Source organism: Anomaloglossus baeobatrachus, chromosome 2 (assembly GCF_048569485.1).
Source record: "Anomaloglossus baeobatrachus isolate aAnoBae1 chromosome 2, aAnoBae1.hap1, whole genome shotgun sequence".
Lineage (NCBI taxonomy): Eukaryota > Metazoa > Chordata > Amphibia > Anura > Aromobatidae > Anomaloglossus > Anomaloglossus baeobatrachus.
This window is the reverse complement of record NC_134354.1, coordinates 41,910,038-41,933,332: the sequence shown is the minus strand read 5'-3', so window position 1 is coordinate 41,933,332 and position 23,295 is coordinate 41,910,038. Positions and strand designations below refer to the sequence as shown.

General features: G+C 48.5%; 1 protein-coding gene across 2 annotated transcripts in view; it reads left to right on the top strand.

Annotated features, from left to right (window-relative positions):
- The window catches only part of ITSN1 (intersectin 1), a 287,902-nt gene that overhangs the window by 231,276 nt on the left and 33,331 nt on the right, over window positions 1–23,295 (top strand). The window contains exon 29 of one of the 2 annotated variants that reach the window (XM_075335004.1): window positions 17,297–18,564. The exons of the other annotated variant lie outside the window; for it this stretch is intronic. Within the exon in view, the coding sequence (XP_075191119.1) occupies window positions 17,297–17,298 (2 nt within the window). The 3' untranslated portion in view covers window positions 17,299–18,564. Of the gene's footprint in view, window positions 1–17,296; window positions 18,565–23,295 lie in introns of those variants that run through there. 2 annotated transcript variants of the gene reach the window in all.

Below are 23,295 nucleotides of genomic sequence, written 5' to 3'. Positions count from 1 at the left end.
AATTCTACTAATTGGATCCTAATTTTGTGATCAGCAGCTGAACGTGTCGCACGGTTCTTCTAGGCAAGGCCAACATTAGATATTTGCTTTCAGTCCCAATTTCACTGCTTCATTATAGCGTAGGTGCCCCTTAAAAAAACAAAAGGCAAAATCCAAAATAAGGGTCAGGTGTATGCGGATGGGTCTGATCAATTTTGCAGTGGGCGCTATCGGGCATAGTTGTGCTGTTCGTAGGGTTTTCATGAGATATAATATTTGATGGCCTGTCCTCGTGGATATGCCGTCGGTAATTCATCGGTGGGAATCCAATTCCTGCCCCCCTTTTCCGCTGAGTTGACTGAAGGTTCTGGGTTGAAACGGGAAACGAAAAGTGCGGCGCTGTCCTTGGCCATGGCTCCCTCTTTCATCTAATGGACCGTCCCAATTCAAAGCGTAGACCATCACCATCAAAGTCTAAAAACCCCTGGAAAGCAACGTGCCGGCCTCATTAGTTAAAAAAATATTTTGTCCGACAGATTAAATTATTAGTAATGGGTTTGCATACTTTTGCAACCATTTTTATTACCCCTATGCATCTATAATAAAGCAATTTGTGAATACTTTGTATTTTAAATCTGATTTATTTTGTGACCTGCATAGACTAAAAACTGATGCTTTTTGTAGTCGTCGTCCATTCACTGTTTATTCTCGACGGCAAAGCCATGAACACAACACCTTTTATCAATTACCTAGTAAGCGCTGGGGAAAAGCAGAATGAGGGCCTTAAATCTTATGGCCCAGATGTTGTTGCATCTAACATACACATACCACATGTTTGAAGATAGATTTTTGCACAATTTTTACTTTCTCTGACGCTTCATTGGGGCACACAGGACCATGAGTGTTATGCTGCCTATCCATAGGAGGACACTAAGTAGATGCAAAAGCATAGGTCCTCCTCTACAGTATAAACCCCCTGGGCGGGCCAGGCAACCTCCAGTTTTTTTTATTTTTTGAGGACGACGGTTTCCTTTTGGGACCGATCTCCCAATACCATCAACGGGCGAGAACACGGTGTGCTGCCTCCACGTACCCCCTCCTGCGACGCTGGATTCTGGGCTGCATCTCACTGGACGACGGTCCCACAGACACCGATTTTTCCAGAGCCCAGGGCAGAAGCACAATTCCTCAGCCCCTCTTTGCAGGCTCTGAGTTGAACATTACACTGTGTGACCGGATACAGCAGGCTGACTCTGCTATTCCCACTACCTGGACTGAAGCAGTGTTAAGGTGAGATCCCCCCTCACTGGTTTCCCAGACAAAGGGAGAAAAGACTGTGCAGGGAAGGCTCCCAGGACTACTGAGTATTTTATTATGAGAAAGTCCCTTGCTGATTGCAAGGAGGCGAGCCCCAGGGATCCTGAACACAGTGTTAATTTTTCTCTAGCTTGCTGGCTGGAGGGGAGGAGGGGGGGGGAGAATCCCTCGCTGTTTGCAGAAAATCCTGCACAGATAATTTACTGGTGGGGGGGGTGGGGAGGGGGAGGACCCAGAGCTTAGGAACTCACACTGTTTGCTTTGTTTATTTGCTCTAGCTGCATGCTCTGATTGCAGTAAAGCCGGCAGAGATAATCCACGGTGACCAGCCGTGTGCTGACTAGAGGGAGGGGGAGAAAAACTGTCACAGAAGCTTCCTTCCCGCCATTTTTTTGCTACCGACAGCAGGGGGGCACACTGACTGACTTCTTCTTGGCGCTCTTTTAGCGCTAAGCCCCGCCCCCCGCGGGCCGTGATAAGGGCCCCCCCATCCCCCAGGAAAGCGTGCGAAGATCTCCACAGAACTTACTCCTTCCTCAGGATGCAGGGCCATCGGCTGATTCTGGTGAGGTACTTGCTTCACTTGTAGCTCTGCAGATCATTGCTCCCCCTCCTGCCATACTCCTATTAGGAAAATGCAGAATTCTAAGGGCACTAAGAGTGCTATGGCCCACATAGTCTATTATTCAGCCTGCACTGCCTGCCACGCTGAGCTACCACGTAAACACACCTCTTCTCTCTGTGAGTCCTGTGCCCCTATAGTCCCCCAAGAGCCCCCCGCCACCACCGCCGCAACGTCAGCCCAGAGCCTAGGGCTCCCAGCCCACCGGAATGGGCACAGTTTCTGTCCCAATCCATGGAAAAACTGTCACAGAACCTGGTTCTGGCTATGCAATGGCGTCCTCCACACCCTTCTGGGCCCCTGGACAGAACGCAGCCTGAGGATACCCCTATGGAGGATCCTTCTGAGGTGATCCGGGCACATGCTTCACCGGTCGCAGGGATCAGGAAAAGAGCACACGGCCGGGTGTCTCCAGCACACTCTCATGGCCCCCAGGGCTCTCCCTCGGGAGCACACAGGGCAGGCTCTCCCACACGCTCCACAGCTTCTGAAGAACTGGAGGAGAGAGAATGCTGTTTGTACCAGGAGGATTCCTTGGTTTCATCACCCCCAGATGATCAAACTGCAATAGACTCCCTTATAGCAGCAATCTACCAAACTCTGCATGGGGAGGATCCCCCATCCACTACCACTGACCATGCGGTCTCCTTTAAGAGGGCAACGAAACCCCAAAAGGTTTTCGCTGATCACCCAGAGTTTCAGGATATCCTCACAAAGCAAAGGGAGAAGCCAGACAGGCGCTTCGGTAACCGAAAACTCATGGAGTCCCGGTACCCTTTTGCCTCACCTACCCCTGAGGGCTGGGCCGATCCGCCCTCGGTCGACCCCCTGGTCTCCCGCCTTGCCACAAAGACGCTCCTGTCTTTACCCGATGGTTCCTCCATCAAGGACCCGACAGACACAGGTGGAGCACCTCGCCCGCTCTGCTTTTGAGGCTGCGGGTTCCTCCCTCTCGCCCTCCTTTGCCTCTTTGTGGGTCGCAAAGGCGATCTCGGTCTGGGCAGAATCCCTTAACACTTCGCTTGAGGAATCCCAGTTCACTCATACCTTCACAGAGGTAACAGCTCAAATTGCCGCTGCAGCGGAGTACCTCATGCAGACCTCCATAGACGCTGCTGCCTGCGCAGCGTTTTCCGCCTCAAATACCATAGCCATCCGTAGAGCTCTCTGGCTCTGACAATGGCGAGTGGACTCTGCCTCCAAGAAGTCTCTCACGGGCCTTCCCTTTTCTCCAGACCGATTGTTTGGCGAACATCTGGACAAGCTCATTTCTGACGCCACGGGAGGAAAGAGTACCTCCCTCCCCCAGCTGAAGTCCAGGACGACCTTCACCAGACGTCCACAGTCCTCGTTCCGCTCCTTTCGGAACTCATGTGGTTGGTCGACATCCCGTGCTGTCCCAGTCACCAGCCGCGGACTACGCAGGGACCGACCACCTCAGCTCTCCCCGAAACCCACTTTGTCATGGCAGCCTAGACCGAAACAGTCCAGGACTAGGGAGACTTGGCCACGACGTTTTCCCCCCTCATGACTCCTTCGGCGTCCCGGAAGACACACTCATTGTAGGAGGTCGACTGCGGCTCTTTCAACACATCTGGGCTGCCGCCTCAGACGACAAATGGGTGCGAGACCTTGTGTCTTCCGGTTACCACATAGAATTTCGGACCCGACCCTCGAGTCGGTTCTTTCTCTCAAACCCCCAAAGACTCGAAAACAACGCAAAGCTTTTTTCTCAGCAATCCACTCCCTCCAAACAGCAGGAGTGATAATACCTGTCCCGGACGACGAGAAGTTCAGGGGTTTTCATTCCTACCGCTTTGTGGTCCTCAAAAAGGATGGGTCAGTTCGACCCATCCTGGACCTCAAACACCTGAACAGACATGTGCACGTACGGAGATTCAGAATGGAGTCCCTAAGGTCTATTATTGCATCCATGGTCGAAGGGGAATTCCTCGCTTCCATAGACATCAAGGACGCATACCTGCACATACCCATCACCCCAGATCACCAAAAGTTCCTCCACTTCGCAGTTCAGGACTCCCACTTTCAATTCGTAGCTCTACCCTTCGGCCTTGCCACTGCACCAAGGGTCTTCACCAAAGTCATGGCGGCCGCCATTAGCGTCCTTCACGCCAGGGGAGTAGTCGTTCTCCCTTACTTGGACGACCTCCTCATCAAGGCCCCCTCCTTCCGCGACTGCTCAACCAGCATACAGATCACTGTGGACACCCTATCCCGCTTAGGGTGGCTATTGAATATGGACAAATCATCCCCGATCCCATCACGATCCATCACCTTCCTGGGCATGTCCCTGGACACCCGTCGGGGCTTGATCTTTCTCCCCCTGGACAAGGCGATTGCTCTTCAACGAGCGGTACGCTGCCTTCTACGTCCTCCGTTTCGTTCCATTCGATTCGGCATGAAGGTGCTCGGCAGGATGGTGGCGGCTATGGAAGCAGTACCGTTTGTTCAACTGCACCTCCGCCCACTGCAGCTAGCCCTTCTAGCGGCCTGGGACAAGAGCCCCTTCTCCCTGGACAGACCTCTTTACCTGATGCCTTCAGTCAGGTACGCACTCCGCTGGTGGCTTCGGTCCTCATCCCTATCGAAGGGGAGATCCTTTCTCCCAGTGAACTGGTTGGTCCTGACCATGGACGCCAGCCTCCTAGGCTGGGGAGCAGTGTACCGGCACCACACTGCTCAAGGACGTTGGACGCCCCAGGAGTCTTCCCTACCCATAAACATCCTGGAAATCCGCGCGATCTTCCTCGCGCTCAGGCCGTTCTGCCCTCTGCTAGCGGGTCGTCAGATTCGAGTCCAATCGGACAATGTGACAGCTGTAGCCTATATCAATCGGCAGGGGGGCACCCGCAGCAAAGCGGCTTATCTCGAGGCCCACAAGATCCTCAGCTGGGCCGAATCGACGGGATCAGCGGTACACATACCGGGGGTAGAGAACTGGGCAGCAGACTTTCTAAGTCGCCAAGGCCTGGCCGCCGGAGAATGGTCTCTCCACCCAGAAGTGTTTCTACACATCTGCACTCGCTGGGGCACGCCAGACGTGGATCTAATGGCCTCAAGGTTGAACGCAAAGGTACCCGCGTTCATAGCCAGGTCACGCGACCCGCAGTCAATCGGCGCGGATGCTCTAGTCTGCTACTGGCACCAATTCCGCCTGCCTTACATATTTCCACCTCTACCCCTGCTGCCGCCGGTAATCAGGAAGATCAAGGCAGAGGGAGTCCCGGTGATACTGATAGCACCGGACTGACCCAGGCGCGCCTGGTACACCGAATTAGTACAAATGCTCGCAGATGTACCATGGCGCCTTCCAGACATCCCAGACTTGCCGACCCAAGGGCCCATTTCCCATCAGAACTCCAGAGCTCTGAAGCTGACGGCATGGCCATTGAGACCTGGGTATTAACAAGAGCGGGATTCTCCCCCGCGGTTATTTCCACCATGATCAGCGCCCGAAAGCCTGCTTCATCCCTCATTTACCACCGTACGTGGAAAATCTTCCCTAGAATTCTCGACTTTCTACAGTCTGGCTTGCAAGCGGGGTTGGCTCTCAGTTCCCTTTTAAGGGCAGGTCTCAGCGCTCTCAATCTTCTACCAATGCCGCCTGGCTCAAAAACCGCAAGTCAAGACCTTCCTCCAGGGCGTTTCCCATCTAGTTTCCCCGTACAAACGGCCACTGGACCCATGGGACCTCAAACTCGTTCTGGACGGTCTCCAGAGGTCCCCCTTTGAACCTCTCAAGGAATCCTCCCTTACTCTTCTGTCCTGGAAGGTAACATTCCTGGTGGCAATTACGTCCATCAGATGGGTTTCGGAGCTGGCAGCACTCTTGCTGCGAGCCTTTTCTGATCTTTCACCAGGACAAGGTGGTTCTGCCCCCCCTTCCGGATTTTCTTCCAAAGGTTCCTACCCCGTTTCATTTGAACGAGGACATTGTTCTGCCTTCCTTTTGTCCACACCCAGTTCATAGGGTGGAAAGGTCTCTGCATTCGTTAGACCTCGTCAGAGCTCTCAGATATTACATATCCAGGACAGCCCCCTTTAGGAAAACGAACTCTTTGTTCGTCATTCCTGAGGGGCCTAAGAAGGGACAGGCAGCTTCAAAGGCGGCTCTGGCTCGCTGGATTCGCTCTGCGATCCTGGAAGTCTACCGCTTGCAACTCAAGCCCATTCCTAGTGGGCTGCGGGCTCATTCCACGCGAGCAGTTGGCGCTTCGTGGGCCATTCGGCATCAGGCTTCAGTGGAACACGTGTGTAAGGCTGCGACCTGGTCTAGCCTACATATGTTTTCAAAGCATTAGAGTCCATACCCAGGTTTCAGCTGAGGCAAATCTGGGTAGGAAAATTCTGCAAACTGCAGTAGAGCACCTCTCTCAGTAGGTGCTCCAGGCTGTCTGGGACTGGTTCCTAGTCCTTGGGTTGCGTTGTCTTGTTTTTATTTCTCCCACCCATGGACTGCTTTAGGACGTCCCATTGTCCTGTGTCCCCCAATGAGGCGTTAGAAAACGATTTTACGGTGAGTACACAAAAATCCGTTTTTCTCTCTTAGCCATCATTGGGGGACACAGAACCCACCCTGTTGCCCTGTTGGGCCTTGGTTCTCTCAGTACCTTATTTGGTTATGACTCCTTTTTTCTCATGTTTCTCTGAGAAGTTTTTTACTGTTTTGTTTGTTTGTTTTTTTTCTCCTACTGCTTGTGTACTAAAACTGAGGTTGCCTGGCCTGGGGGTGTATACTGCAGAGGAGGAGCTATGCTTTTGCATCTACTTAGTGTCCTCCTATGGATAGGCAGCATAACACCCATGGTCCTGTGTCCCCCAATGATGGCTAAGAGAGAACGATTTTACGGTGAGTACACAAAAATCCTTTTTTTTTTTCTTTGTGGAATTTTTAGGTCAGAGATTTTTAGATGGTCTTTTTTTTTTTTTTTTTTTTTTTTTTTTTTTAATACTTTAAATGCATGCATTTTGGACTATAAATCATTTTTGCTCTTCGGTTTCATTAAGAATTTTACACAGACGGGCTTTTACAGGCTCTGTTTCTCATGGCTAGCTGCAGAAAGAGCTATCGGAGAATCTGTCAGTGAACTCGTTGCTAACTTTTATCTACCTTTTTCTCAGCTAATTTATGACCACATAAAAATTCAGCTCGACTCTCTTGTGGTCATAAATCCACACAGATTTGATCAGAAAAAGAAAATAAAAGCCTTACAAATAGTGATGAGTGAACCCGAATTGTAAAGTTCGGGTTCCGTACCAAACATCTTGTGTCAATGCACAGACCCCGAACATGGGCTTCCCTGAGACGTCTGTGTTACTATTCGGATTCGGCCACCCAGATAAAATAAAGCAGGACAGGTATACTTTCAGAGTTTCTGCGCGGCTTTCACACTGCTTCCGGGTCCACTCATGAAATCTCATACATATTCACTGCTTCCCCGCCCACCCTCTTTGACAGCGTCTTTGGTTACAGAGTGCTGGCGTCTGTGATTGGTTGGTTGCCCTCACACTAGCTGTCTGGGTCCCAAAAATGAGGTGTAAAAATAATTAAATAATTGGAAAAAAATAGCATAGGGTCCTCTATATTTTGAGGTAAAGCAGGAAGCTTGAAGCTGCAACCCCCAGCTGTTTGCTTTTATTTTGGCTTTGTAGCAAAATACAAGGAACCCTATTCAGCTTTATTTTATCTTTATTTATTTTTTTTAAATATAATTGTAAATAAATTTAAACTGCGTGGGGTCCCCCACAATTTTGATACCCAGGCAAGATGAAGCAGATGGCTGGGGGCTAATATTCTCCGGCTGGGGAGGCCCATGTTGTGTCCTCCCCAGCCTAAAAATAGCAGCCCGCAGCCTCCCCAGATTTGCAGTATCCATTTAATGCGCCAATTCTAGCACTTAATCGGCTCGTCTTGATTGCCCTGGAGCGGTGGCAATTGGGGTAATTTAAGGGGTTAATTGCAACAATGATTTGTCAAAAAAATCACAGCTATCATCAGCCTTGAGATTAGTAATGGGAAGAACATATGGGAACCCCATTACTAATTGTGTAAGTAAACAGAATAATTTTATTTATAAAAAAAAATAAAAAATCCAGACACTAGGACCCATGATGATCCTAGCGCTGCTACATCCTAAGGTTGCAGTGCGCAGTTACATTAGAAAATGTGATCAGTCACTGCAGCCTGCAGGACACACTGATGGTGCCACAGCTATGGGAGTGGTGACATCAGTGAGTTCACCTGTGGTCACAACTCTGGTTCCCACGGGAACCGCCAGCTGTGACCTTAGGTGACGTCACCGCTCACATATGCGACTCTTGAAAGTGTGTCCCTGACTTCGCAGTGGTCCGTCACATTTTCTAATGTGACTGTGCACTGCAACCTTCAAAGTAGCAGAACCAGAATACGAAGGACCTGCAGGGGTGTTTTGGGGGTTAATGGTTTTTAAATATTTTCTTTTTCTTTATATTTACACGATTATTAATAAAGGGGTGGGTCTCATAGAGCTCTACCCATTACTAACTTTGGGCTTGATGACAGCTGTTTTGGGGTTTTGTTTTTTTTTGTTAAACAAATCACAGCTGCCATTAACCCCTTTTATTACCCGGATTGCCACCGCTTCAAGAAAATAGGGATAATCCGGGTAAAGCTCTTAGATTGGTGCATCTAATGGATGTGCCCATTCTGAAGCGGGTACATGTTTTAGGCTGGGAAGGGCCCAATAACCATGGGGCCTTCCAAGTGTGAGAATACCAGCCTCCAGTTTTCTGCTTTTTCTTGGTTGGGTATTAAAAAAAAATACAAAACACAGCATGGAGTCCCTCGTTTTTTGATACACAGCCAAGCTAACGCACCCAGCTCAGGGCTGCAACCTCTACCTCTGTGCTTTCTGTACTGGGTATCAAAATATTGGAAACCCTACTACATTTTTTTCTAATTTGATTTATTTCTTTTTACTTTTCACTTCTAGGACAGACAGCTTGTGTGAGGGTAACCAAACACAGACACCAACATGCCAGCAGTCTGGCTGCAGCCAATCACAGACGCTGTCAGAGAAGGGTGGGCAGGGGAAGTGGTGAATATGCATGAGATTTCATGAGTGGCATTCACAACTCCTCTTATGTTGGGGACTGTTTTTCTAAACTTTTTTTTTTTTTTCTTTTTCTTTGTCGCTCTATTGGGAGACCCAGACAATTGGGTGTATAGCTACTGCCTCCGGAGGCCACACAAAGTATTACACTTAAGTGTAAGGCCCCTCCCCTACTGCCTATACACCCCCCGTGGGATCACGGGCTCCTCAGTTTTCATGCTTTGTGCGAAGGAGGCTAACATCCACGCATAGCTCCACTGTTTAGACAGCAGCAGCTGCTGACTTTGTCGGATGGAAGAAAAGAGGGCCCATACTAGGGCCCCCAGCATGCTCCCTTCTCACCCCACTTTTGTCGGAGGTGTTTGTTAAGGTGGAGGTACCCATTGCGGGTACGGAGGCTGGAGCCCACATGCTGCTTTCCTTCCCCATCCCCTTAGGGCTCTGGGTGAAGTGGGATCCTATCGGTCTCCAGGCACAGGAGACCGTGCTCCGTCCACAGCCATGGGAATCTGCTGGACATGGAGCTGAGTATCGTCAGGGACAGGGCCCTGCTACATTAAGGTACTCTGTGTCCCCGTGCAAATCGCGCACACACACACCAGCATTGCTGGGTGTGTTAGTGCGCCGGGGGCAGCAGCGCGGCGCGCTTGTGCTATACTCACTGCAGCTTGCTGAGTGAGTTTATGTGTTAGGAACTACCGCGCCGGCCGCTGATGGCGGTTTTTACGGCGACAGCGCTGCGGCGCGGCTGGGACTTGTGGTGCGCTGGGGACTTCCGCGCTGGCCGCGCTTATACGGCGGCCGCGCTTATAAATCGAGTCCCCGGCTTTTGCGGCCTAGTTCCGTTTCGTTCCCGCCCCCAGGCCTGCCAGTCAGGGGAAGGGCGGGACGCTGTTCAGAACGTCAGCGCCGAGGGCTGGAGTCTGCTTAGCATACTCCAACCCCCCTCACTGGGCACAGTGGGACGCCAGTTTCCCGCACTTTGTCTGGGGCACGCCCACGGCCCGCCCCTCTTCACAGGACGCCGGCAGCCATTCCTGTTTGCATGTCTCAGTGGAGAAGGGAGACAAGCTCTGGGAGACCCAGACACGGGATTCTGGCGACCACACACCCGCTTGGAGCGGGCGGTAAGCGGCACCTCGGGTGCTGACCCCACTTGTGCCGAAGTGTTCATTTGTACTTTATGCTTGTATTCTATACATTGCACTGTACGGTCGCTATTCTTGGCTATATACCCTCCTAGATTGCTAGACAACAGCATGTCATCCGCAAAAAGCAAGGAGGCCAAGGCACAGGCTTTCTATGCTACCTGTACCGCATGTGAGGCTGTTCTATCGGCTGGTGCCACTGACCCCCATTGTGTGCAATGTTCGGCCCCTGTAGCACTTGCTCAGCCGGGGTCTCTGCTAGAGGTGGCCCAAGGAGAACCACCTGTGAACACTGTCCAGGTGACAGGGACGGAGTTTGCAGTTTTTGCTGATAGATTGTCTGTGACTATGACTAAAATCCTTGAGACTTTGCAGTCCAGACCGGTACCTCAGACCATGGGCACTGTTGATTCAATGCTCCCTGGCCCCCCTCATTTGGAACAAATCCGTGCTCCGGGGGGGTCCCATGCATCCCGGGGTGATGGCTCTGACACGGACGACAGTCCCAGACAGCCTAAGCGAGCTCGCTATGAGCGACCCTCGACTTCATCACACTGGTCAGGGTCCCAGCAAGAGGACTCTCTATATGATGAGGCAGAGATAGCTGATCAGGATTCTGATCCTGAGACCGCTCTCAATCTGGATACACCTGAGGGGGACGCAATAGTGAATGATCTCATAGCGTCCATCAATAAAATGTTGGATATTTCTCCCCTAGCTCCTCCAGTGGAGGAGTCAGCTTCACAGCAGGAGAAATTCCATTTCAGGTATCCCAAGCGTAAATTGAGTACTTTTCTGGACCACTCTGACTTTAGAGAATCAGTCCAGAAACACCACGCTTATCCGGATAAGCGTTTCTCCAAACGTCTTAAGGATACACGTTATCCCTTTCCCCCTGATGTGGTCAAGAGCTGGACCCAGTGTCCAAAGGTGGATCCCCCAATCTCCAGGCTTGCGGCTAGATCCATAGTTGCAGTGGAAGATGGGGCTTCACTTAAAGATGCCACTGACAGACAGATGGAACTCTGGTTGAAATCCATCTATGAAGCTATCGGCGCGTCGTTTGCTCCAGCATTCGCAGCTGTATGGGCACTCCAAGCTATTTCAGCTGGTCTTGCGCAGGTTGACACTGTCACACGTACATCTGTTCCGCAAGTAGCGTCCTTAACCTCTCAAATGTCTGCATTTGCGTCTTACGCTATTAATGCTGTCCTGGACTCTACGAGCCGTACGGCAGTGGCGTCCGCCAACTCCGTGGTTTTACGCAGAGCCTTGTGGTTAAGGGAATGGAAGGCAGATTCTGCTTCCAAGAAGTGCTTAACCAGTTTGCCATTTTCTGGTGACAGACTGTTTGGTGAGAGATTGGATGAAATCATTAAACAGTCCAAGGGTAAGGATTCATCCTTACCTCAGCCCAGACCAAATAAACCCCAACAGAGGAGGGGACAGTCGAGGTTCCGGTCCTTTCGAGGCTCGGGCAGGTCCCAATTCTCCTCGTCCAAAAGGACTCAGAAGGATCAGAGGAGCTCAGATTCTTGGCGGGCTCAGTCACGCCCGAAGAAAGCAGCCGGAGGAACCGCTACCAAAGCGGCTTCCTCATGACTTTCGGCCTCCTCTCTCCGCATCCTCGGTCGGTGGCAGGCTCTCCCGCTTTGGCGACATTTGGCTGCCACAGGTCAAAGACCGTTGGGTGAGAGACATTCTGTCTCACGGGTACAGGATAGAGTTCAGTTCTCGTCCTCCAACTCGATTCTTCAGAACTTCTCCGCCTCCCGACCGAGCCGATGCTCTTCTGCAGGCGGTGTGCTCTTTAAAGGCAGAAGGAGTGGTGATCCCTGTTCCTCTTCAGGAGCAAGGTCACGGTTTTTACTCCAATTTGTTTGTGGTGCCAAAAAAGGACGGGTCTTTCCGTCCTGTTCTGGACCTAAAACTGCTCAACAAGCATGTGAAAACCAGGCGGTTCCGAATGGAATCCCTCCGTTCCGTCATCGCCTCAATGTCTCAAGGAAATTTCCTAGCATCAATAGACATCAAAGATGCTTATCTCCACGTGCCGATTGCTCCAGAGCACCAGCGTTTTCTACGCTTCGTTATAGGAGACGAACACCTTCAGTTCGTAGCCCTGCCTTTCGGTCTGGCGACAGCCCCAAGGGTCTTCACCAAGGTCATGGCAGCAGTAGTAGCAGTCCTGCACTCTCAGGGTCACTCCGTGATCCCTTACTTGGACGATCTACTTGTCAAGGCACCCTCTCAAGAGGCATGCCAACACAGCCTGAACGTGGCGCTGGAGACACTCCAGAGTTTCGGGTGGATCATCAACTTTTCAAAGTCAAATCTCACCCCGACCCAATCGATAACATACCTTGGCATGGAGTTTCATACTCGCTCAGCGATAGTGATGCTTCCGCTGGACAAACAGCGTTCAATACAGATAGGGGTGCAATCTCTCCTTCAGGGCCAGTCGCACCCCTTGAGACGCCTCATGCACTTCTTGGGGAAGATGGTAGCAGCAATGGAGGCAGTCCCTTTCGCGCAGTTTCATCTGCGTCCACTACAATGGGATATTCTCCGCCAATGGGACGGGAAGTCGACGTCCCTAGACAGGAACGTCTCCCTTTCTCAGACGGCCAAGGATTCTCTTCAGTGGTGGCTTCTTCCCACCTCATTGTCAATAGGAAAATCTTTCCTACCCCCATCCTGGGCGGTGGTCACAACGGACGCGAGTCTATCAGGGTGGGGAGCAGTTTTTCTCCAACACAGGGCTCAAGGTACGTGGACTCAGCAAGAGTCCACCCTTCAGATCAATGTTCTGGAAATCAGAGCAGTGTATCTTGCCCTACAAGCCTTCCAGCAGTGGCTGGAAGGCAAGCAGATCCGAATTCAGTCGGACAACTCCACAGCGGTGGCATACATCAACCACCAAGGAGGGACACGCAGTCGGCAAGCCTTCCAGGAAGTCCGGCGGATTCTGACGTGGGTGGAAGACACGGCATCCACCATATCCGCAGTTCACATCCCGGGCGTAGAAAACTGGGAAGCAGACTTCCTCAGTCGCCAGGGTATGGACGCAGGGGAATGGTCTCTTCACCCGGACGTGTTTCAGGAAATCTGTCGCCGCTGGGGGATGCCGGACGTCGACCTAATGGCGTCCCGGCACAACAACAAGGTCCCGGCCTTCATGGCACGGTCTCACGATCTCAGAGCTCTGGCGGCGGACGCCTTAGTTCAAGATTGGTCGCAGTTTCGGCTGCCTTATGTGTTCCCACCTCTGGCGCTGTTGCCCAGAGTGCTACGCAAGATCAGGTCCGACTGCCGCCGCGCCATCCTCGTCGCTCCAGACTGGCCAAGGAGGTCGTGGTACCCGGATCTGTGGCATCTCACGGTAGGACAACCGTGGGCACTACCAGACCGGCCAGACTTGCTGTCTCAAGGGCCGTTTTTCCATCAGAATTCTACGGCCCTGAGCCTGACTGTGTGGCCATTGAGTCCTGGATCCTAGCGTCTTCAGGTTTTTCTCATGAGGTCATTGCCACCATGAGACAGGCTAGGAAACCAACCTCTGCCAAGATCTACCACAGGACGTGGAAGATATTCTTAGCTTGGTGTTCTGCTCAGGAAGTTTCCCCCTGGCCATTTGCATTGCCTACTTTTCTTTCCTTCCTGCAATCCGGGTTGGAAAAAGGTCTGTCGCTCGGCTCCCTTAAGGGAAAAGTTTCGGCGCTTTCTGTATTTTTTCAGAAGCGCCTAGCACGACTTCCTCAGGTACGCACGTTCCTGCAAGGAGTTTGTCATATCGTCCCTCCTTACAAGCGACCGTTAGAGCCCTGGGATCTGAACAGGGTTCTAATTGCTCTTCAGAAGCCGCCTTTCGAGCCTTTGAGGGATGTTTCCCTGTCTCGCCTTTCTCAGAAAGTGGCTTTTCTAGTAGCGGTCACGTCTCTTCGGAGAGTGTCCGAGCTAGCAGCGCTGTCATGCAAATCTCCCTTCCTGGTGTTTCACCAGGATAAGGTGGTTCTGCGCCCGATTCCGGAGTTTCTCCCTAAGGTGGTATCCCCCTTTCAACTCAATCAGGATATCTCCTTACCTTCTTTGTGTCCTCGTCCAGTTCATCAATGTGAAAAAGATTTGCATATGTTGGATCTGGTGAGAGCACTCAGAATCTACATTTCACGCACGGCTCCTCTGCGCCGCTCGGATGCACTCTTTGTCCTTGTCGCTGGCCAGCGTAAAGGGTCGCAAGCTTCCAAATCCACCCTGGCTCGGTGGATCAAGGAACCAATTCTTGAAGCCTACCGTTCTGCGGGGCTTCCGGTTCCCTCAGGGCTGAGAGCCCATTCTACCAGAGCCGTGGGTGCGTCCTGGGCATTACGGCACCAGGCCACGGCTCAGCAGGTGTGCCAGGCGGCTACCTGGTCGAGTCTGCACACTTTTACCAAGCATTATCAGGTGCATACCTATGCTTCGGCGGACGCCAGCCTAGGTAGACAAGTCCTTCAGGCGGCGATTGCCCACCTGTAGAAAAGGGTCGTTTTTACGGCCCTATCATGAGGTATTATTTTACCCACCCAGGGATTGCTTTTGGACATCCCAATTGTCTGGGTCTCCCAATAGAGCGACAAAGAAGAAGGGAATTTTGTTTACTTACCGTAAATTCCTTTTCTTCTAGCTCTAATTGGGAGACCCAGCACCCGCCCCTGTTTTTTTGTATACACATGTTGTTCAGGTTGAATGGTTTCAGTTCTCCGATATTCCTTCGGATTGAATTTACTTAAACCAGTTTATTGGCTTTCCTCCTTCTTGCTTTTGCACTAAAACTGAGGAGCCCGTGATCCCACGGGGGGTGTATAGGCAGTAGGGGAGGGGCCTTACACTTTTAAGTGTAATACTTTGTGTGGCCTCCGGAGGCAGTAGCTATACACCCAATTGTCTGGGTCTCCCAATTAGAGCTAGAAGAAAAGGAATTTACGGTAAGTAAACAAAATTCCCTTCTTTTCATTTATGACCCATAAGGACCCCTAAAATACAAATATTCATTTTATCAAATTTGTGTCATGATCTATTTTTTTTTTCTCCTCTCTTGGGGCATGCTTAGCAAGTAATTTAGCTGTAGGGGGAAAAAAAGCGCAATAGGGTCTTACCCGGTATGAGGGTAGAGAGACAGAACAGAAAGAGATACTCACCTGGTAGGGTTGTGCCAGTCACAACCCCCTATGATCGCATGTGAGTGGTTTTATGTGGTTTAGCAGCGGCCCCGGAAAGCAGGTTATCATATAAATCAAATAGAAAATATGAATCTTTTCCTAAGGATGGAGACTGAGATGTCTCTGAAACGTAGAACTGTGAAATAAAGGAAATCTCTTTATCTACAGCATCTGTGGTTTTTAGCGCGGCACTTAAAACCGGTTTTCTATTTGATTTATATGATGGCAAGTAATTTAGACTGCTGCTTTTTTCCTTTAATTTCCTTTTACTTTATTAACTCAACTTAATTTATTTCACATAGTGTGATATATTATATTATATATTATATTATATTTTATATTATACTATATTATATTATAATTTCCCTGTAACTAGGGCTCATGGGTAAGCCCCTGTAAAGGCACTAATTCAGCCTCCTGGCTAAGGTGAAGAGCTGTCTCGTGTGTGTTGGAATTCTGCTCCCTTTGGGTACCTGTCAATAAGATGATCACAAGGTCCAGAGGAGGAAGCGCTGTTAACACTTTGTTAGGCCTCATTCACACATCAGTAATTTTTAACAGTATTTCATCCATACTTTTATGCCAAATCCAGGAGTGTCTTCAAAATACAGAACAGGAGTCACACTTGCGAGTAACCCACGTGAGCCTCGCATTGCATTACCCGTCATGACCTGCCACTATCCGGACCGGAGCATGTCGATTGCATTTATTTCTATGTAGCTGAGACTCTTCTGTCCAGAGAGTGGCGGCCGTGCCGGGTGTTGCCATGCAAGACTCGCGTGAGTCACTCGCTAGTGTGACTCCAGCCTTATGGATTTTCTCTGCCTTCTGACTTTGGCAAACAAAACACTGATGCAAAAATACTGACATGTGAATGAGGCCTTAGTGTATATACAGTAGTTGCTCAGAGCTGTGGCTTCTTTGAGGAGTCTGGCTGTGTCTGACAGCCAGCCCCATGCTCTTGCAGCTGCACAGTCTTGCTACAGAATAATATGCAGGATGCTCGAACATTTAAAGTCTATTTGCAGTCAGGAAATATTTAACTAAAACCAAGTCCAACACAATTTATATATTGATTTCTCTTATTTTTTTTTTTTTTTTTAAGATGTTTGCTGTCATTCTGCAAAAACGCTCGTTGTTTAATTCCAGTGGATGAAAATCCATCCTGGTCATGTGATGGACACAGGTAGAGGGTCCTTTACAAGACATCGCTCCATGCTGCTCTGTAAAGATCCGATCACCTGTGCGTCTGCGTCCATCACAGGATCAATACTAATTCTTATCCCCTAGAAAAAGAAAAAAATATTGAATGTCAGCAACCAGAAAACTGTGAATAATTGATACAGAAAGTAAATTGAAAAATTGTATAACTTTTCAGAATGCAAAGAATAAACCTTGAATTAACCCCCTTTTAATTGGGAACAAAATTTTGAATGACCGATTTTTAAACAATTTTTTAGAGTCGTGTACGGTTTGGATCCCCGCTCTCCTCTTTGTTTACATATTGGTGCGATGATGTCATCCTTGGGGTCATGTGAGCGGGTGAGCCGCCTCCCCTCCCGCCGTAGTGATGTCACTGCAGCAGAGTATGATTGGCCGGACCATGGTCATCACATGCACACAGAGGAGGTGGAGCCAAATGGCGGGATGTTTATTTCTATAGCATTTTAGGTAGCATAAAATGTGTAATTTTTTTTAGTATTTTTTTAATTCGTAGTATGACAGTTTTAATGACTTTAGTATCTAGACCTGTTTCATACGTCATTCCCTGTGTGTAGCATGCTGCCTTTTTTATTTTCATTTATTTTGCACCATGCACAGTCATTGTTGTAGTGTACAGTGTTTGGTTTTTTTGTTTTTTATTTTTTTTAGATTTTTTTTTTGTTTGCTTATGTGTTGTTTTCCTCCTTTTTCTAGGAATCATATGTTGTCCATCCCCCCTACTCAGGCTTGAAAGTCCTCAAAGGGACCCACTATCCCCATATCACTGCCCAGAGGGATGATGGGAGATGCAGCCTTGATCATGTGACTTCCGGCATGATCATTCATCTGCCTTCTGACTAGACGACCGCTGCACAGAATTTTTTTTACCTCATTTTCCATTTAGATGCATGTTGACCATTACGTTGTACCTGCAGATCCTGAAGCTAAAAAAAAAAGAAATAAAAGTGACTCTCGGAGTAAGGAGGATAGTGGGTCCTTTTGCGGCTTTCTCCATTTTATTAAAAAAATAAAAAAAAATAATAAAAAATAAAAATCATTCAACGTCCTTTTAAGTTTGATGCTCCATGACACTTGTCGAGGGAAGTCTGTCACCCAATGTTTGCGATATCACTTTTAATTTGCAAAAAGACCCACTATCATGGAATGCTGCATGTACTGTTAATATCGTGTCCATAAATATGAAATGTTTAGCTTTTATTTTATTACCTATTGTATTATTGTTTTTTTTGTTTTTTTTTGTTATTTTTGTGTCCTGTCTTAGATTCATTTATTTTAGCCTTTTTAACTGACAGACGTTGACAAATAGTGAAATACTCCCCGATATTTAGAAGGTATATACTACATAATTTGTATTCAACAATATGTGTAGCGGGTTAGTCATTTTATTTTTTTAATTTTTACTATTTTATTTTTTTATATGCCGCAAAACAACAAAAAAAAAATAAAAAATTTTAATTGTATTTTTTTCGGTGCAATGGTTCTCCAGCGTGAACAGGCCCACTGCGCTTGTTAGTTCCGCTCTTCAGTTTTGCACATGTCATTGATGGCGGACCTCCCTGATTTGTACTGTTTTATATGTTATTATTATTATTTTATATATATATACATTTGCCGGGGGTATTATATCCATTGTATTATACATGCCAGTGTTTATATTCTCCATCCGACTTATTTGTGGTCAAGGGCGTCCACCCCCTATACCCTTCGGTCACAGGGCTTCCTGGCTGTTCCTTTTTCCGATCAGGACGAAGAATGTATACACTATTTTAACCTGGAATCAATAGCAATGTTTACATACTTTTTTATCATTTTATCCAGACTGTGGAATTTGTGTCATGTTGAGTTTTTTTTTTTTGCTTTTTTTTTTAAGATTTTTTTCTAAGATTTTTAGTATCTTTACATATTTTTGCCATACACAATCTCTAAGATTATATAAAACAAAATTAAAAATGTGCCCTACACAATCTGTTAAAACTATTTTTTTTTTTTAATCTTAGATTGTGTACGACAAAAAAGTAAAGATTCTAAAAAAAAAATTAAAATCTAAAAAAAAATTAATTCGAATCTTAGATTTGCCATACTAAATCTGTTAAGATTCTAAAAAAATAAAAATATATTTTTTTATATATCTTTATTATTTAGAATCTTTACTGATTTTCCCATATGCAATCTGTGAAGATTCTAAAAAAATAAAAAAAAAAATATTTTTTTTAGAATCTTCAGATTGTGAACAGCAAAATCAGTAAAGTTTAAAAAAAAAAAAAAGATTCTAAAAAAAGGGTTTATTTATATTTATTTTTTTAGAATCTTCACAGATTGCGTATGGGAAAATCAGTAAAGATTCTAAATAATAACGATATATAAAAAAAAAATATATTTTTAGAATCTTAACAGATTTGCCATATACAATCTGTTATCTGTTAAGATTCTAAAAAATAAAAATATATATATCGATATTTTTTAGAATCTTTACTGAATTTCCCATGCGCAATCTGTAAAGATTCTAAAAAAAATAAAAAAACATTTTTTAGAATTTTTTTTTTTTTTTTAAACTTTACTGATTTTGCTGTACACAATCTGAAGATTCTAAAAAATAATACAAATTTTTTTTTTATTTTTCACACTATTTTTCACCACTTCTCCCTTGGTTAGAGAGAAAGGAAAAAAAAAGATAGCCATGATGGGATGTTTTTATTGATGGCTGTAGTGGTATTTTTTGGGGTGTTTTTTTTTTTGTTTTTTTTTTTTTGTTTTGTTTTTTTCCCTTCCCACAACTATTACACTCATTCCTCATGTGTCGCCTAACTGCCCTTCCCCAAAAAATATTTTTTTTTTTTTTAAGGCTTTAGCCAACTGGAGCTCCGTGTTCACCCGCACTTCAGTATTGTCATGGATGTGAATGTAAGATATATAAATATATAAAAACCTACAGCTTTAACAACTGTAATACAGCCTTTACAATCTACTACATGTATAGAGAATTAAATCCTTCTTATAGAAGCTAAAACCTTCATGTGTGTGTTGTCCTTGTGTTTTGTATTTTATTTTTTATTTTTTTTGCAAGATTTTCAGAAAATGGTTTATTTAAACAATGTCATGATATTCACAGAACAAAACTATAAACAAACACAACACACTTTTGGTTTTGCTCCCATTTTTCATGTTCTGAGCTGAAAGATGTAAGACTTTTTCTATGGACACACAAAACATTTCTTTAACGTTCCTATGGGAGACCCAGACCATGGGTGTATAGCTACTGCCCCCGGAGGACACACAAAGTTACTACACTCAAAAACGTGTAGCTCCTCCCTCCTAGCATATACACCCCCTGCTAGCCAGATCTAGCCAGTTTCTTGCTTTGTGTCAGGAGGATCCACACACACACATGCATCCTTTTTTGATTTTTTATTTTTTCTAAAGATTTGGAAGAAAAGCGGGTCCACTGGACTCCCGGCATGTCCCTTCTCACCCCCCTGGCGGCGGTGCTGTTAAGGTTGACTTCAGGGCAGGAGCCCTTCATGCCGCGCTCCTTCAACATCCCTTAGGGGCTCTGGTTTGAAGTGGGAGCCAACTCGGTTCTCACTGCCTTGCAGGAGACCGGCCTCCATCCGCAGCCCTTGTGCAGGACCCTGCTGGACGGAGCACTGACCCCCACCCCACAGGGAATGGACCCTGCGTCTCAAAGCTAAGTATAGAGACGCTTATTCAGAGGCTCTTTCTGCAATGTGGGGCACTTTTATTGGGGGGGACAGTGATTGCTTGATAATGCTGCCTTGTTTACTGTGTTTCCGGCCGGTTCCACAGTTTTTACTGAGAACCGCGCCGACGATGCCTGATTTTCGGCCGCATGCATAACTCTAGGCCCCGGCTTCAGCCGCGGCCTAGTTTCGTTTCGTTCCCCTGCATGTCAGGCATGCAGGGGGACGCTGCAGAGCCGCCCGCCGGCCGCTCTGCACAGGGGAGGACGCTCCTCTTTGAGGAGATGATTCCCTCCCCTGTACATCTCCTTCGCCCTCCGATTCCCGCTCCTGGGTTAACCCCCGCCTCCCCCCCTCACTCTGGCGCCATTTTCTCAGCGTCTTAGACACTGGTCGGCGCTGGCTGCTCTGCAGCAGAGGGAGGGAATACTAGCTGAGGGTCCAGGCTTGGAATCCGGAGGGCACTCATAATATGGCCTGATAAGTCACAACCTCTGGTTGTGCACTGTTTATACACTCTCAGGCATTCTGAAGGAGTTAATTCTTTATCATAGAATCTCCTCCTCAGCAGCATGTCTCACTCTAGCAGCAAAGCTCCAAGGCTGAACACTACATGTTCTGCATGTAACCTCATATTGCCTGAACCGGCACACTGTAATGGTTCTTAGGTGGGAGTCTCCCCAGGCTGAACCCCTGTCTTGGGTATTCTAGGCATTCTAGACAGAGCCCCCACCTCTGCAGCATGTCTCACAGAGCGAGCCTGCAGGCTGTTTTTTATTATCCACTGCAGGTAGTCTCGTACGGCTATACCGAGCTCCTAACCACTGTGGCCCCTCAGCATGGGGGCTCATTAATGGTCCCTCCAGCTGCTCCGGTTTCGGTGGCTGACCCCCATGGGAATCCTATTTCCAGGGGTCGGCTGTCCCGGCATCTGCTGAGCATGCCAGCCCCCTTCTCAGGGCGTTCTCTGCTCGCTCGGCTAAGCTCACAAGGGACTCTCCTTCTGGGCTCAGACCCCGTTCTCCTGACAGGGAGACGCAGGGTCCCCTGTCCTCCCCGTCCCGCAGCTCCGATTACGAGCTGATTCACCGGACGAGGAAGATGTCTCTACCACGGACACGGACGCTACTTTATGTACATTGATCCGTCCGTAGGTGACGCAGATGCGAAGGATGGCTTGCGTCCATTATTCTTGTGTCCGCCTGATCAGGGGAGTATTCCCCGCTGGCAGAAAGGCACAGTTTACCTTTAGCAGGTCAAGGAGTGTGTTACTTAACCACTCCAGTTTTCAGCCCGCTGCGTCCAAACCCACAGCCTATCCTGCAGACCCCACAGCGGGGTTCTGCTGCCTGTCTCCCCCTCCCATCAGAGAGGGTAGCCACTCCGGTCTAGACTGCCCGGTTAGTTGTATCAGTGGCTGACGGCACCTCTATAGGATTCTACCGTACATTAATTTTGTACTGGACCTCAATCCGCTCTGAGCTTCCCCGAAGCGTGTTTCTGAGGACTGTGTTTCCCCTGTCCACCAATGGTGGTCAAGAAGTGGGCTCATTCACTTCAGGTGGCTCAGCCCGGACCGTTATGTCAGTGGCTGATGGCTCCTCACTTAAGGTTCTGCGGTCCGCCCGGTTGTCCTTTGGGCCAAGTCGGTATGGGGACGGCAGGAGCTTCTTTCTCCTCAGCTTACAGCAGTGCAGTTTTTTTGTACCTTCTCTGCTTCTCTGGAGGAGATGCATTCTCTCACATGCCCAACACGGTTCCCTGAACTTCCAGACTTCAGTCTTTTCATCCTCTGCCAGGTCTGCCATGCTGGACGCCGCATGGCGGTGGTCTGGGCTACCTTCCTCGCTATCCGCAGGCTCCTGTGGCTTCGGAATTGGAAGGCAGATGCCTCTATGGAGGTTCCTGGCTGGGCTCCCCCTTGGTGGGACCAGTTTCCCCGGAACCAAGCTAAGTGAAATTAAGGAGCTCTTGGCGGGGAGTGTTCTTCCTCGCCACAAACCTAAACCAGGGAACCTGTCCAGGGCAGGAATCAGTTGAGGTTTCGATGGTTTCCGTTCCTCCATCTGATCGTCCTCTAGCTCAGCCTAGGTTCATGGAACCAAATGGCTCGAAGCTGCGTCTTCAGAAGACCGCAGGAGATGCTGTCACTGAGTCAGCTTCCTCCGAGCTATTTAGCCACGCCAACAACCTCCTTGGTCGGTGGCAGGCTCTCTCCACTTGGCGACGTAGGGTTCTAACACGTCTCCGTTAAGTGGGGGCGAGATTATATCTCCCTTGGCTACAGGATGGACTTCTGTCCACCCGCCAAACAGATTTTTTCTGTCAACTCCTCCCGGCTCCAAGGCCGCCGCCTTCTCACAGGCTGTGGCATTTCTTGCTGGCCAATGGAGTAATTGTACCGCTTCCCGACTGGGAACGGTTCTGAGTTTTTTGCTTAAATCTATTCCTAGTCCCCGAAGAGGGTGGTGCCTTCCGACCTGGATCCTTAGCTTTTCAAGCATAGCCAGGTGGGGCGTTTTCACAGGAGTCTCGGTTTTGTTCCGTGTGTTTTTCTCACCGGATCAATCAAGAGCCCAAGGAGATTCCTTAGCAGCCATCGGCATCAGAGCTGCCTATCGGCAGGAGTCAATCGCAGTTTCTCACCAGCGTTGACTACGTTTTGACAATCGGAGTGGTCCAATTCGTGGCTCTTCCCTTGGGATTAGCCAAGGCCCCTCAAGTATTATCATCCAGGCAGCTGTGATTACGGTCCTGCCCCCCCTAGGGTTTGGCAGTGATCTTTTGCCCTGGTCAGCCTTCTTGTTGGGGCTTCATCCAGTGCCTTAGCAGAGTGCTTCGCTCACTCTCGCCACTCTGACCTATGCGGGTGGCTTGTCTTTCTGTCAAAGTCCACTCTGACTTCGAACCAGGGACGTCAATGGAAGCGGTTCCTTGCCCAGTTTCCCCTGCGTCCTCTGAGACTGGATGTTTTCCGCTGTACAAGCGAACTCA